The sequence below is a fragment of the Sander vitreus genome, chromosome 3, assembly GCF_031162955.1.
Source record: "Sander vitreus isolate 19-12246 chromosome 3, sanVit1, whole genome shotgun sequence".
Lineage (NCBI taxonomy): Eukaryota > Metazoa > Chordata > Actinopteri > Perciformes > Percidae > Sander > Sander vitreus.
In genome coordinates, this window is record NC_135857.1 from 21,951,144 (window position 1) to 21,968,393 (window position 17,250).

General features: G+C 38.8%; 1 protein-coding gene across 4 annotated transcripts; it reads right to left on the reverse strand.

Annotated features, from left to right (window-relative positions):
* Positions 1–348: 348 nt before the first annotated feature.
* On the reverse strand, positions 349–17,091 carry vmp1 (vacuole membrane protein 1). 4 transcript variants are annotated; one of them, XM_078246509.1, is made up of 12 exons: positions 16,943–17,091; positions 16,389–16,497; positions 15,595–15,727; positions 15,309–15,399; positions 14,549–14,659; positions 8,513–8,680; positions 8,058–8,189; positions 5,713–5,793; positions 5,364–5,480; positions 3,974–4,035; positions 2,166–2,265; positions 349–1,397 (listed from the first exon to the last, which is right to left on the reverse strand). In XM_078246509.1, the coding sequence occupies exons 2-12, from the start codon at positions 16,465–16,467 to the stop codon at positions 1,254–1,256; spliced, it is 1,218 nt and encodes a 405-aa protein (XP_078102635.1). In that variant the 5' UTR covers positions 16,468–16,497; positions 16,943–17,091; the 3' UTR covers positions 349–1,253. The 4 variants fall into 4 exon arrangements, with proteins under 4 accessions (XP_078102635.1, XP_078102637.1, XP_078102636.1 ...); XM_078246511.1 differs by having other exon boundaries at positions 16,389–16,567; XM_078246510.1 differs by having other exon boundaries at positions 16,389–16,570.
* Between the last annotated feature and the right edge of the window lie 159 nt (positions 17,092–17,250).

Below are 17,250 nucleotides of genomic sequence, written 5' to 3' on the forward strand. Positions count from 1 at the left end.
GAGAATATAGAAGGTGATCTTATCCACAAGCTTGGGACGAGCAGAATCTGCCAAGTAGGTTTCAGGCAGAACTTCCTCCCAACATGGGGAGAAGGGTATTTAGGAGTCGGGAAAATAGTCGCATGCAAAAGTCCAGCACAGATAAAGAACTACAAGAACTATTAAGAACTGATGAGTGCTAAACTGTTCACTTACCTTAAGGATGATCATTTCTCAGAGAAAATTAAGTATTTGATCTGTCATGATGGTTTAAAAAAACAAAACAGTTTAAACATCACACTTTAAGAGATTATCTTCAACTACAAGAGAAGACAAAAAAATGACAGACTCAGACTTGGAAACAAGTGCCATGATTTACATGTTTTATATATGATCTGATCCAAGATTCAACCTAAATGTACAGAATAGAAATGGGACTAGTTAGCTGAGAGTACAATGTCACTTTACAAATGATATCGCCTTTTCTTTTTTTTTTGGTTCAAGTTAACTCATGTCCACACAGACTATTAGAATAGAAATACATCTGCGCATACGGTCAAAAACATATTAAGATATTTACACAATGTGCAAACCATCAATACCACACTTTTTTAAGTTGATATTGCTTTTATCCTCCACTATTTTAAACTGACAAGTCCAGATACAAAAAAAGGACAAATTGGTCTTACTATTCAACAGGACAAAAACATAAGGAAAATTAAACCCTGAAAAGAAAAACCATCCGTAGCAGTTACCTGCACACTGTACAAACAAGTCAAGATCCATCCATACACAAATGTTACAAAATTAAATTAAAATCAAGTTAATAAGTCAAGAACTATATTCAAGGGAAGTCCGACCTTCCCGTCTTGCATAAGGCATAGCATCTGATGGCCACTGCACGAACACAGCAGTCACCACCAAAACGCAGCTTTACTTCTGAGGTCAATGATTTAATGGTTAATTTAGCGTTAAAGTAACATGTTAAGCTATCAGCAATAGAACCAATCGCACTACACACACCTAGAGAGTGAGATGAGAGGAAGAACTACAAAACCTGAAGAGGGACAAACAGTAAACAGCACTTACATCCTCAAAAGCACACACGCACACACACACACAACAAATAGTGCCAGGTTTTTGAGTGGTCAGCCTCTGAGAATGGATGGGGGTGAGGTTTGTTGTTAAGTTGTGAGTGGCTGTGGCTGAGTGAAAGACACTCAGCAGCAGCAGGTACACAGTCACTTGGATGTTTGTACTGCTTGGTGTCATCATCACTTGGTTTTCTCCTCCAAGTGCCTCTGCTGCTGCAGGCGCTTGGCATAGCTCTGAGCCATGGAGTTGACGATGGAAGTTACAAAGTAGCAGACCATGACCAGCACCACCTTCTCAAACACCCACGACAGCCAGTTCTCATCCTGGAAACCCAACATTAAGAGTGCATATGCTATACATTATCATCATAAAACCATACTGGAATATTACAGTTCATGAGCACACAAATCCAGGTATGATGAGTTATTGTGAATATTGTTGGCAACCTGCATACATGACAGTAGTACATGAAGAAAATGGTATTCAAATATAAAGACAAACTTTCCCCTTTTGCAGAATTCAACCCATGAAGACTGATCTTAACCAAAAACCAGAGCTAGACTGACAAAATCCTCTGATACTATTTTATTGCAAATATATTGCGTATCACCACATATGTTGGCCTATAAGTAAGAAATTGCAGTACAGAAATGCCAAAGATATGTTTGAGGTCATTTCAAAATACTACATACTTTGTCCACCAGAGAGCACTGATAATTATATACATTTTAAACTGTGAAATGATACGCTCAGTACGTATCTTAGTCACAATTCTTTAATAACCAAATTTAAGGAACTTTATAAAAAATGTATGTTATGCGATTATGTAAAAAAATCGGACTCTCTGAACTCCCAATTCTCAAGGCAAAATTAACCTCAAAAATCAAGTATTGGTTGGGCTGTACTAAAATAAGATCCCAACTTTATTTTTCGTCTATAGTACAAAAGGCTTACATACAGATTGTGGTTAATCTTAAATAAATCCATCAATAAAAGTCACATTGTGGTGATTTAGAATAAGGTTGTCACTTAAAAGTGGTGCATTGTAAAATAATAATAATAATAATAATAATAATAATAATTGCTCTTACCGCTGGTGCACTTCCTCCAGCATGATGCAGCTTGTTCCTCTGTGCTTCCAGGTACTGACTGAAGGGCTTCTGGAGTGAGGGTCCCACTTTGGGCACAGACCTGACATTGCGGCCCCGCATACATCCACACAGAATGGCAATAAAAGAAAAGAAACACAAGACACAGGGAGGAAGAACATGAATTCACTTACCCTTTAAGAACCCTTCCTTTGACATGCAGCCAAAAACCTAACACTTTAGACCCTGAACACACATTCTCTACAAGAGCCTCAAAAAGCAGTTCATTAAGTCTTCTCTTTCCCCGAACACTACCGAAGGTCCTCACTGATCTACCGGTCAACCAGCATTCTTGTAACAGTTGCTGAAGGCCCCATCCTACATTTGAAGCCCATCCTGGAGCTTCCTCCTCCTCTACTTGTACTATGAGCAGGAGCAGACAGCAGAGAGGAATGAAGCAGAAACCCTTCAGCCCTCCTTTTATACTCCTCAACCCTCTATAGGACCCGTTGTCAGCCCCCTTCAGTCAGGAAGTGAGTCGACATTATGTCATCACCTTTTCCACCATTGCTGCCTTCTCGGTAGAAAGATATCTAATCAGGGCGTGCTCATGTCCTTATTTGGCAGTGTGGATTAGCTCACCAGGGGGCCAATCATAATGGATACCTTTTTATCAATTCATGTCATGCAAAGGAATTGGTGTTTTACAGTTTAGACAGCAGTGGTGACAGTTGAAAGGAATCTATATGATGCAAAACGCATTATTCCCATGAAAAGAAAAATACACTCACAACACAGCCTTCCCACTGAATACATTCTATCCAAAGTTATGACTTATAAACATGTTGTCTAGACTTAGTAAGCAAAAACACAGGGGGAAAGGGGGACAATTTACTAAACAAAACGCAAAAGGGAAGTGGGTAATTGCTGATTTCAAATAAATCTAACTAGTTTCGACTGGCTCATTCTTGTTATCTCTCTCACTTTACATGCAAGCACACATAAATATACACACGGCAAGTGCCAAAAAAAACATTCTGTATCAACACTGAAGCATCCATCATAGCAAGTCACCAAAGGCTGAATTTCATGGGAAAGAACCCTGCACTTTAGTTTTTAATCAAAAGGAAACTGGACAGTCAGTATTATCATAGATTCAGGTGCAAATATGGTCAAAGTTACTACCTGGACATACATAGAAGTGAACATTCATCAGCCAATTCCCAATAAGGATTAAGCAGTTCCTATGGACATGTAAGTCAATCATGAACTTAACATTAAGTCTGAAGTCTAAACTCTTTGCTGGCCTTCTTAACATGTCACCTCATAACAATTCGTGAATTGACTAAAAAAAAAAAATACTAACCTGTATTTTTTTTTTTATTTTTACACTAGCTAATTTTACCATCCATTTAATTCCTATAAATTGGCTAAACCTGAAATTAGTTTAACAGTCATAGAAAGTTTTTTTCACCCTATGTCTAGGATTGTGTTTCCCGCCTTACTGACACAAATCTTCCAGTCAAAGCTGAACTTGGTGAGTCAGATCAACATGTTCGGATGGTACCTCACACGCCTGACCACCAATACTGCAGATATGGATCGCATGTGGGGGTGGGAGAAAAATGCATGTACGTTCACCCATGCTGTGAAAGCATTTATTCGTACAGGATCTCCAATCAGTGCTTAAAATGTTTACAAATGCATTGCCAACCACAAAATCAGGGGAAAGACAATGACTCCACAAAGTACCTGATTAATACGGACGGACACACACACACACACACTTACCCACACACACACACACTTACCCAATGAGTGACACCATTTGCTCCACTATGTGCTTGCTGAAGGTAATGATAACAAATAGTTTCTGTAGGTAAAAAAGAGATTAATAAGCTTTAAAACCCAATGCTTTCTGACTATATGCAAAAGGTATACAACACAGAACATTTCTCTATAAATAAAATGATATATATATTTTCTGTATAACAGTATAAGTGTTTGAGAGGACATCAGAAAAGTTTAGGAGGAACACATTATTCACAAAACAACAAAGTGTCTTTAAGAAACACATACGACAAGCATATATTGATAGCTAGACATATTTAGATTATTAATTTTAGCGGCACAGCTGTGGGAAATTCAGGCCACTGTCACAGACACACTAATTACAAAAATCAAATCTGGCAGTAAGCTCAATTTTGGGCTGCGAAGGGCTTTGTGTGGTTTGCAAAGCACCAAACTTGGGGGGCAAAACCACAATATTCTTTCTCCAGTCCTGAAACTGATCAGCTTTAAAACAGCATGACACATGGCCCCCCTGGACAAAATCAGACAGGATATGACACGTGATGCCCAAGAGGATCAAGGTACAAAAAATGAACAATAATACAAAGAGACCTCCTGCAGCCTCTTACCGTGTGTTCAATTTCCTTCTATAATGTCTACCCTCTCATGTCCACTCTACATCCTCCATAACCCCTGCTGCACGACGGGCCCCTTTGTCTCAAAGGCCTTAGAGTGAGATCACTGGCCGATACCACCACGAGACGGATAGGTTTAGTTTGTTCACTCACACAACACTCAGCGACTCACCCGCAGGCACAGACAGACTCTCTTAGTATAGGCTTATATTAGTCACTGGTGTGGCAGACTCAACAATACACTCCACATTTAAAAACACATTTATTTGATCTAGTGGATTTAAAAAAAAAAAAAAAAAACTCTCGTTAAATACTTCTTAAAAGCGTCCCTCCTTTCATCTGGAGCCTGTTTATATGGTCTGGAAGCATCCCAAAGCTAAAACCAGAATAAGGAATCCCCAAAGGACCAGAGCACCGTCAGAAAGAGTTAACCAGAAGTGCACAATTAAGAGTTTCTCACAGCCACCAACTCATGATCTAAGCTGCTAGGTTTAATCTTAGTTCTCACACACATTTTGAGGTTGTGGGGGATTGTGAATCAGTCAGCGGTGCATACCCTTTTTTTCTTATGAGTCAATTTTTTTGACATGCATTATTACAATGTGGAGAGATAATTGTGGTGACATGAAACAAAAGATGAGTCATATTCGAAGCCAAGATGCTGTGTGCCTGTATGGTTTATGGTGAAATGGAAAAACCTGGTGTAATTAAATGTGAACTGGTCCTTCGCTCGTTTCTAACCAACTCTGATAAACCACTGAGTTGGGCTACTGACCTGTATATGCATCTTGATGATGGCTTTCCCAATTAGAGTTGCTCCAAAGAAGGTCCAAAAGGGAACCAGGAAATGGCCGCAAGTTATTCCAGCCAGGTCGAAGAGAGGATTAGGGATCTATAACACATACATACACATCAGACAATATTGCTGATTCACAGTCTTATAAACCGGCCTTGTTACAGGTGTCAGGTTACAGGTTAATTTCCTTCAATGTATATTTGCATCAACAGTGACAAACGTTTCTTGAAATCAGAAAAGGCATCTTGAATACAACATTCAACTTTGATCATGCATGTATAAAAATTGCAGGGACATTATAAACAACCTCCAATAAATTTCAACTTACAGAGGCACAAGCCAAGATCCCAAAAAATCCCACTTTCTGCACCATATGCTGAACTCCCAGTTTTGCTCTTGTAACAAAATCCTGCAAACAGATAAAATATATATATATATATATTTAAACACACATTACTGCTGTCAGATATCAATGGGTAGGTTTTTTTGTTTTATTAAAATGTTAAATTTGACTTTCATGATCCATGGTTTGTAGAAACTTGTTCTACCACAATGCAACACTTCTTTTTTTAAATACATGTGTCTTGAAACACATACTGTATCTCCCTTTTTTTTTTTTTTTTTTTTTTAATAACCATGTACTTCTCACATATGTGTGATTTTTCCACCAAACAAAAGTGTTCTCTGCAATATTATTACAAGAAACAAGAGTCTTGTTGAGAGTACTGTGGTAAAAATAGTAAGTACTGTAAGATTTTCTTTAGTGGCATTACAGCTGAAAACTGTGTGGTACAGAAGTGCAGAGGATATTTGATCCTATCTCCATCCCTGTGGGGGTGAAATGTCTGTGGTTACATTGCGAAGACCACAGCCAATGCAGAAGGGAGATTAAGAGGCACTTTAAAAATCTGGCCTCTTATCAATGCCAATTTTGGAAGCAATTTAAAATTTAGTTTAGTCTTAGTCTCCACAATTAAAATACATTTGATTTTTCATCTTCAAACCTGCCTTATTTCAGTTATGTCAATTATTTATGTAGTAAATGTTTGTGGTGCATATTTTTTAATTCAGATTTTTGTAAATATCCCCCCAAAACACAGAAGATGCAGCATTGAGGCTTACAAGTGACACATTCTGATTAGTTTTTTTTTTCACGTTTGTTTTAATGCATCTCATTTCTTGCCAGTGAGGCCAAGTCATTTTAGTCCAATGTCGTCTATGCCACTAAAAAGGTAATAATCATCAGTGTAATTCATTGATAATTATTTGAAAAGTGCAATTCAAAAATCTCAATATATTTTTATGTAAATTAACGAAATTCTGTCCTCAAGTCTTAAAAAGGACAATTCCGGTGCAAAACGAACCTAGGGGTTAATAACAGATGTGTACCCACTCGTTTATTAAAAAGATAGTTTAGAACAGTAGCTCCCTGTATACGAGAACGCGATAATCTATCTTTTTAATAAACTGTCGGTACACTTACAAAGTTCTCAATGCATCGGTTAACATGTAGGGACCCTCACTATGCTACTGTTGAAGTGTGGTGATATTTTGAGCCTTTTTAGTGGTATAATAAGCCATTTGTTTTTACTTTCCCTGTGCCCCGAATACTAGCGTTGTAAGCTAATCAGCGGTCCGCGCTAGCTTATTTCAAGCTACAAACACATTCGATTAGCATGAAAACATATCCCAGAGAACGACAGAGTGGGTACACATCTGTTATTGACCCCTAGGTTCGTTTTGCGCTGGAATTGTCCTTTAATAAAAGTGTTCTGACTCGTCTGTGAGATGGTTGCTTAGAAAACCTATGACAAATGCACATGTGGATACATCCTGAATACATTCCAATGATGAAAGACACGTCATGTGAGGTTGGCCTTTTTAGCCTATTCATCTGAGAACCAGTGAAGTGAGACTCGGTCATGGAGACAATGTACACAATTGCTCTGATTTCGGTTTCTGTTGCTGACTCAGCATCTGAGTCCAGTCATGTGAGCATGTTCCCTAACAGAACTCTCTGTCATTCAAATTAGAGGCCGGTGAAAAGAGAGAAGGCGGGAGAGAAGTAGGGAGGCAGAGAGAGCGAAGCCCGAGGGATGATTAAAGGGGGAGTTGTGCTCAGGGTGACTCACCCACAAACACACAGATTTACTGGAAATCTAAGGAGGGAGGGACTTCGCTAAAATCACATGGCACTTTAAGACTAATCACTGGATAGTGGCTCCGTGGTCAGTTGTGCATTATAAAGATGAGGCCAAATCAGATATGATCATCTCATATTGGGAGGGTTGGTAAAGTGTAAACACCTGTGCTCAATGGAACTAAATAGAGGGATAGATACGACTATATTCAGTGTAGGTGCTGCGTGTTTTAAACAGAACGGCAGGAGGTTGAGTCTGGGCTACCCTTCGCACTAAATGTGACAAATTTGGGGGATAAAGAAATTCACAGTTTTCTTGTGTTTGTGCTCTTTGGATATTCTTATACTGAATGAAAAATAATACACAATATGTTAAGGTGTCACCTTTTCCACTTAAATCAAATGAAAACTGGGGTGAGTAATGCTTCTTAAATGTTTCTTTGCCCATGTATTTGACCTGCTAAAAAAGGAGTTATAATATTGGAAATGAACAAGCAAATGCTTCTCATAATAGATGTGTGTGAGACTCTGACCTGTGCGCCCTCGGCCTGCTCCAGCATCTCCTCAAACTCCTCGTAGTCTTCATCCTCCGGATCAGCTCCTGACTGACGAGCGGCTCTGGCCATGAAATATGGAGGCAGCTCTCCGATGGCAGTGCCTGCCCCCTAAACCAGCACCATTTGAAAAGTTCTATGTTAGTATTTGCTTATCTATTTCCCACATAAACCCACAGGGATTTATTCATGTCATCACAAACTTTTGATTTTGGTACACGCGACTGCTTTGTGTAAAGGAACACATACTTTGGCTGAGTGTAAGATACAAGACAAGCTCTTTGGACCTTTTTGTCCTGGCATAGGCATGTTGAAATGAGGGTGAATGAAGTTTCCAGCTATCACAATGCCACCCACTGCTGGCACTGCCAAACACTCTTGCCATTTTTCTATGTGGATCATTGTATTGTATCATTATTCAAACTGTGACTCACCCACATGCAGGCCTCCAGGCGGACCTTTGACATGATTGAGAAGAGGGAGATGCTTCCCTCCACCCCTCCACCTTGGGGACAGACAATCTGGTCTGGATAGGGAGGCTCTGGGAAGTCTATGGAGCTGCACTCGTATGCTGCCAGGGTTACTGATGCTATGTGAGGACCCTAAGAGAGGTGAGGCAGACAGATAAGATGAGCTGCATTAATGGACTGGAAACCACTAGGACATTTACTGGCACATGCAATAATTTTGTCCAACGTGTGTCATGAAACACATGGACATGTGCCCTCATTGTAAATGTGGCAAATACTGTAGCTTGGGGGAACTGAGCAATGGGATACACAATAAACACAGAGTCTGCAACGGGTAAAAGGATATTTAAGACTGTATTACAATTATGATTATTAGTCTAGTATTGTTGAATATTCTCAACAGCAGCTGGCATTTCAAATGGATAAAGGTTTAAATATTGCCAGCACCGTATGTCATAATTTACTTACACTTAGTTGCCATTTTATTTTAGGTACATCTAGCATGTTGGCTGTTGTATTAGACTGGGTTAAGTTTAGGCAGGTGTACTTGGCAGTGTATACAAGTATGAAGTAACTGTTGAACCTTAAACAATGATGTATGATTATATTGCACAGACGTATACAAGTATATGTTAAATTGAATCTGCTGTTGCTTGATTAAACGCAGCTTGCGTGCTTACAGACTCATCTGCCCACAGGTACAGACACACACCAAAAGTAGCTGAGTCACAGTCTCTGACAGGTAGGTATGTCATCATTTATCATTGTAAAGATGTCTGGTTAGGCCCAGCCACCTGGCCTCAATAACAGTTAGCCCACCTGTAACTACAACACAGCTACTCCATTATGCCTCCTTAAGGGGATACTGGCAACACTGACAGTAGATGGACAGCACACAATTAGTCTGGGTTGACTGCAACTGCTCCCCCATAGTACCCCTCCACCCACTAAGTATGAGCACACAAGAGGCTTCTTTCGTTTACACAACACAGTCTGTTTCAAACCAAACAGAACTTCACATAATGGTATTTCTTCATGACACGACAAGTCAGTGTTTACAACAAAAGACTAAGCTGTGAGTAAAACTCTGAAACCAAATTCTGATACTCAGAATTACTCAGAACTACAGATCTGAGTAATACATTAGCCCTGTGGAAAACTTTTTTTTGTTAACCAAAGTCAGCAAAGCACAACTCTTTGCATTCAGGGCAAATAAACCACTTCTATGCCCAGCTCGTGGTCCCCTGAAGCTAAAAAGTTTATTACAACCCACAATACTAAATTGCTGGATAGAACTATCAACATACTGACAATTGTACTGTTCTTAGAGCCATACCAGTAAGAAGTAAGGGCTCATTCCCACTAGATCGGTCAGTCCAGCGATTTACCACAGTTGTGCGGTGGTGGGTGTGTTACTTAAATGGCTCATTTGTATAATGTCCTGTGGTGTTCTTTAACCCCCAATGTAGCACAAGTAGACTTGAATAACAACACTTTAATAATTTCACAATTATAGTTTTCCGTCAGATAATTTTAAATAATCTTGACACTTCCGACCACACTTGAAGGCAGCTTAATTCCACGGAGAAAGAGAAAGAAAAGAGACGAGGGACTGTGTTTTGTGCTGGAGTTTGTTGCAGGAAACGGTCAGCTGTTACACAAATTCTTGGGCAGTTAAAAGGTGCCGTCCCCTCCCTTCTGTGCTTCCGCGCACTAACCCCCCAACCACCACCCCAAAATCCTTCTTGTCGGTTACTGGCTGGAACGCTGGAACTCTGTTTGTTATGTTTCGTGGTGCAAGTTGGACAGTTTGTTTATGTTGCTGTTTGTGGAGCCTGGGCTGTCTACAGAGACCGCGTTCTTTTACAGTGTGTTCAGGGGACAGGCAGCTTGCGGATAGTGAGGAGATGTTTGCTGTATGTGACAAAAAATGTAGCCTAAAAAAAAAAAACACGTGACATCGCTTAGAGCATCTTTAAGTCCTTGCGTTTCGTTTTTTACCCTCATAGTGTTTTAAAATGTTCTTGTGGCAGCGATGGAGACACTCTCTCACACTGCCTCAAAACAGACATTTATGGCTACCGCACATGGTGACGTTGGGTAGCGTTTCTCCAAAAGTTGAAGCTGTCTATATTTTCGCCGCAGTTTTTCAGCTCGCCCCTGTGGCCCCCACCGGCCAGACCTAAACGCACTACCCCCATTGACCCTGAGTGAACGCAGCCTAATGAATCTAAATATGTAAAGGTTATTGGGAAGGTGATGCAACAGGAAGGTCTATAGGGTGTTAAAATGGTTTATCCCCTTACCAGCATGAATCAGATCAGGAAAGTTTACGGCAATATGCTTTGACATTTTGACCTGTGGATGGCGCAATAGGAAAGTTCTTGGGTGCGTTTCCTGTGTATCACCAAAAATGTTAAGATCTAATCCTCTAGGCATTATGAACAACCAGGGCACATTTTGTGGAAATCCTACACAGTAAAAACACAGTGTGTTGGTTGAGTTTCATTTTGACCCGATAGTAGCATTTGGTTACCAAATTTAGGAATCCTCCTCTGTGCATCATACACACTGGACATTAATAGTCCAGAGATCTTGTTCTAAAGTCATCCAAAGAAATGAATGGACAAAGGGGTGGATCAACATCACCATTAAAGGGAGAAATCTGAAAGAAGCTTTAATTAAAAGGTGATCTAATCAAAAAGACAAGTAAACAAGTAAAAGCAACAATGTCTGAGCATGTATATTCTCTTATTTCAACCACATTATTTTCACTAGAATCCAGTACTTAGATGCACGGCAATAAGCTCCAAAACATCATGATGAATCATGAGATCGTACTGGTGAGTGAATCCCCTTTTTCCCACAAGCATGATGACCTCATCCTCTCTATGGGTCTATCTATTAATGCTTCAGGCTTGAGGTAAATTCACAGTGCAACTCTCCAGGTGGGACTTGTGGTTTTTCCTTCAAAATTAACACTTGGGGGAGAGAGTTCTGTATATGGCTGACATCATCACTGAGTAGGCAGCAGTGATGGGAGCTGTGAACATAAAGTAAGTTTTAGTGAACAGGGCTACAGGAAATATTCTTCTTTTGAGCAGACAACTTACATTATGTGGCCAACAATGGAAAGAAGGCTTTTACTTTTCTGAGAAAAATTGAGAGATGGTTGGTCACAGAATTTCCGGATCGGTATATGCAGTAGGAGTCACATAAAAAGAGGACATTGGCAGCTTGAGAGACTGTCACTCCATGTATTAACTTTTGTATGGACACATCATTCTCTTCAGAGAGGTACGCCATATCCTGAACATCCACACTCTGGATTAATAGCAACCTGATGGCTCTTAAGAAACATGCCTTTCTGACATGGGATAGGGATGGTTTTAAAAGGGCATCGAAAATGGAAGCTAGAGAAAAGGCTACTGTATATAATATCTTGAGGGGAATAAGATATGAATGAGATCTTTATTTTGAACGAGAGAGAGAGGGCAGGAGGTGTAATGGAGAGGAAGTGGGAAAAGACAAGAGAGCTGAACCCCGTTTTCAACAGGTTTGACTCCGAGTCCTCAACCTCTCCGAAAGCATTGCCCCACAACCCCTTGAACAACTATTGGAAATAACAGCGTCGTTGGTCAATTAATGATGTAAAGTTAATAGTTATTCAAAGCACTACATTCTAGCTACTTGAACCACAGGAACCCTCCCTCTGCCAATGGCAAAAATGAGACATAGTATGATTTTCCTGAATTTCAAAAGAATGGGTTTACCTAAGTGTACAAACAAAAAGACGTTTCTGCTGTAACATGAGGGTAGGAGCTACTAACATTTTGGATGGACTGATTTCCATTCTAGACACAATATTTTTGATGAGAATTTTAACAATTTCCAAATGTGCAATATCAGGTTGAGTATCACAAGATAGACTTCATCAGTTGAGCCTCCAGTAGGCCATCAAATGCTTATGGGACACAAAAAAGGAGTTTTATTTATATATATATATATATATATATATATATATATATATATATATATATATATATATATATATATATATATAAATAAAAAGGCTTTTAAATAGTCTCCATCGCAAAAGTAAAAGCTGATCATTGTAAAAAAATAAATGAGAAAAACAAATGCCAGGTTGTTCCATATGGAGGAGACGGTGGTGCCTACTTATAGTAAGACACCTCCCTCACAGAGAGGGGAGAGTGGATGAGGTTACGCCTTTTCAGTTCATAATACACACAGAGGACACGTATGCACACAAGTACACATACACACACACACACACACAATATACAGCATGAACCACCACTACTATTAAATTATTGTTGGACACGGTATATGAAGTAACTGAAGACTACAAGACAATAGAAGACAGTGTAACTGCTCAAACACACGGTGAGCTGTAAAGCATTAATGGAAGAAGTGCACATCATCTTTCTGAAAAACAGGAAGATCACAGTTACTTCTTTTCCCATTATTTCATTATGATGGAAACAGCTCATCCAGCTGGCCCACATCTGCACAAGTTCTACAGAACAGAAGCCATATTATCAGCCTAAAGCAACTATATTGCACTGTTCTGATTTTCCTTTTTACCACAACCAAGACAAATGACACACATTTTGGTGACTCAGTCATACAGTCTTTCTGTGACTGCATGTCAGGGAAAAAATTACACTTAACTTTTGGTTAGCCTTGGAATGATGGGTGACAAAATGGAACAAGTTTAAAGTAGAAGACTGTGACACCATCCTCTGGCAACTACAGGGATAGACACACATGGGCTTTGACGAAATGCTAAATGAGTTTCATGTCATTTATGCAGGTTTATCTGGAAGAAAATATTGTGTGGTGAATCAGATGTAATTTACATCTAAAAAAACCTGCATACTGTAGATACAAACAGGACATCCTGACTCATGAGGAGTACAGGCGACCAGATACTGATGATTACCACTTTTGCTTTACAGCCATTATCATTTTTGCAGCATTTTGACTGTTGAGATATGGGTGGCATGCGGGCCAGCTGAGTCAGTTTTCCCCGGAAATATGTAAATGTAGAAACGGGTACCATCTTGACAAAAACATGAGGAAGATAAGATATGACGTGGTTTAAGTGAAAATGTACATGTATTTATTGGGTCTGTGTGAACTTACAGATGTGCAACTGAATTACTTTATCAATGACAGACATTTCCTGCTACTTTCTTTTGCTATTACAATTACAGGTGCTGGTCATATAATTAAAATATCATGAAAAAGTTGATTTATTTCAGTAATTCCATTCAAAAGTATAATGTATACATTAATTCCACACAGACTGATTTTTTCAACTGTTTATTTCTTTTACTTTTGATGATTAGAACTAACAACTAATGAAAACCCCAAATTTTGGCCAACATTTCTAAAAATCCTTTTTTTGTATTGGTCTTAAGTAATATTCAAATTTTCTGAGATACTGAATTTGGGGTTTTCATTAGTTGTCAGTTCTAATCATCAAAATTTAAAAAAAAAAAAAAAAACACTCGAAGTATATCAGTCTGTGTGGAATGAACGTATACATTATACATATGTTTCACTTTTTGAATGGAATTACTGAAATAAATCAACTTTTTCATGATATTCGAATTATATGACCAGCACCTGTACATGCTGCTCATTCAACTATTTCATCTACACATGCTCAAGCTAATCTAAACTTTATTTAGAGCCAGCATAGCCCAGTTCATATTTTCATAGTAGGCTTCACACTACTACTATGTTGCTTATCTTAAAATGCAATACTTCTTCATAGCCACAGTGCCTTCCAAATGAGGTGGCTTTCTCCTATTTGAATGTTTTCTCATGCGCCCTACTGGGACTGCAGCACTTTCTTAATGCAGTGCAACCTTTCATATATTTTTTGTACAGTGTCTCTATATTCTGTACTAACCCAGCTCAAGAACTGGTGTGTACACTTTTGCCAAACCATAAAAAGTCTTATCTTACCAGATAGAGGAGAAAAGTGTGCAAGCCAGTCCCAAGGCCTACTGAGGACAGGATGCCAAGGCCTACCCAGTAGGCACACCATAGGAACCTCTTCTCCAGGTAATTAACATACTTCAGTGAAGAAAGAAAAAAAAAAAAAAAAAACTGATTAGAAGCCAAAGGACACAGGAAATGCTCATTAAATTAGGTTCGTTTTTAAAAAGGCAATTCTTCATTAGTTAATTACAGTTTGAGTCTTTCACTGTCTGTATTATTATAATAATAATAATAATAATAATAATAATAATAAGAGCTCTTGTCATTGGTATGATTATGGCCAAACGAATAACTTTATTATTTCTTAATTAATATCAGCTGTTTTTAAGAGGGAAAGATTTTAGTGACTTTTTTAAAATTTACATTTTTTTTCATCATTGTATACCCTAAATTACCTTTAGTCAGTTAAATATACATTTTAATATTACAAATGTGAGTAATCTAGGAAGATGTGAATTCTATATTGAGGCTTTGTTGTGTTTTAACTGAACTGTAATGGACCACTGCACAGAGGAATTCATAAACATAACGTTCAACCAACTGTTGATGATCAAGGGTTACTTGACAACAGACCTCACTATCTCCCAACATAAGCTTTCTTCTGGGTATTGTTTTAAGGCAGATAAAGAGTGACTTATCTTTAACCTTTAAACAGGCTGGTGATGGAGCAATGGTGTTGTTGATTATTAACATCACTAAAATAACAAAATCAGTCAAGCCTTACATGTTGGTGTGCTCCCTCAGTGGAGTAGGCGATGGAGAACAAAGAACATAACACCAAAACTAAGAACACTGTGCCTCGTCGTTGCCAAAGCCTGGACAGGAAGATAAGCGAACAAAATGTCATTGAGGGAACAATTATTTAGGTATGTTTTACCAATTGGTGAGAAATACAGAGTCACACAAAAAACAATTACAACTAAAGGTCACGAGCATGAGCAAGCACAAACATCCTGGCAAACGTAGTGCGACAATAAAGGCACACTAGAAAAACCTGTTTAACTTCTTACTTAAAAGTCCACTCGTTTAGCTTGATAAGGGTCTCCAGGAGGAAATAATGTAGTGTGGTGACTGGCCTCCTCCATACCACCAGAGACAAGCGATCCTCCTTATCTTTTTGTCGCCTCTCTCTTACTGAAGAGTCTGAAGAACAAACAGTATTGCAATCACCTTCACATACTGTAATACTTGTATCTACTGCATTCTGTTGAACTGGTAATGCTAAATACATGATACATGTGACATTAACAAATCTGTTTCTGGTTCTTATTCTATTGTCGGCCAAGTTGTTTGCACCTTTGAAAACTGAAAGTAACATCAAATTAATCAGGGTTTTTATGACTTGTTCAAACCGTGTGGTGGTAGTTATCGTTCTGTGTCATCAGAGATAACATAAGTGAAACTTTTCTTTTTTACTCCATTGTGTCAATACACACCATTAGCCCAGTTCATATTTTCAACAGCCTAACAGTTTTTAAAACCTTTACATTTTGTTGTGCTTCACCAAAACAGAAAACACAGTGCATATAACACAATAAAGTAGGTACTAGCATAGATGTTACTGTCATAGTCTATATGTATATATTTGGTCATACATACAGATACATTCACCTTACATATGCACAAACATACACATAACCAAGAGAAAAATAAATGAATATATACCTACCTACACACACAGACACCTAAATACACATTCAATGACATACACACATCCATACACCGGCACACACACAAAACAAGCTAAACTTTTCAGGGAGACTTTAGAGAGGAGTTTTGACTTTTCTACTGTAAGTTTACCAACCTGTCGACTTGCCATTCTGTTTGTCTTTGGCTCCTGCACGTTTCTGTGGCTGTTCACAGCTTGCTCCATTGGCTGCCATGTCAACCAAGAATTTAGCAGGTCAGGCCGTCTAGGAGGAAAGAGAGTGACAAGTTGGCGTCTCTCGTTCAACAGTGCTGTCCCCGCTGTTGTCTCGCTTCCTACTGACCAAGAGAATATGACAGTCGCTGTCTCATGAAATCCTTATCAGCGACGCTTAAGCAATACAATATCGGGAAATGCGAATATTTCGTTAACACACAATTGAGATTTAAATAACATGGTGATTACAAAAAGAACATAATACAAAGCGATACAACGAAAATATGACTGTGACTGCCTCACGACAATAACGTAGTTATATGGTTAACCGAAATAACCGTCGTTCTGTAGGTCAATCTGTAACAAGATATGACGCCAAATGCGTGCACATCATTTTCCAAATGCTAACCGGTTAGTCAGCATGCTAACGGATAATAGGGACGTAGGCTGTTTCTGCATCAAAAAAAGGATTTTAAATCAACGAGTCGCCTTACTTGTGGAGAGATATATAAAATGCTCCTTGTCCTTGTGCTGTTATATTATTGACAAAACATACGCTAAAGAGAAAGGAAATAAAGCGATGTGTTCAAATCAAATGACACTCGGACCTCTTTCCTGTCCTCTTCACCCGGAAACAAACGTTGGACGTGTGTAAGCAAAACATATTTTTTTCTTCCACCAAGTTTGTTATTAACCTGGTATGGAGAAATAATCAATTGTATAAACGTAGAAGCAAGACGCAACATATATAGCATTTTCTTACCATCAAATGCAATTAATATGATTGAACTCATAAAAGATA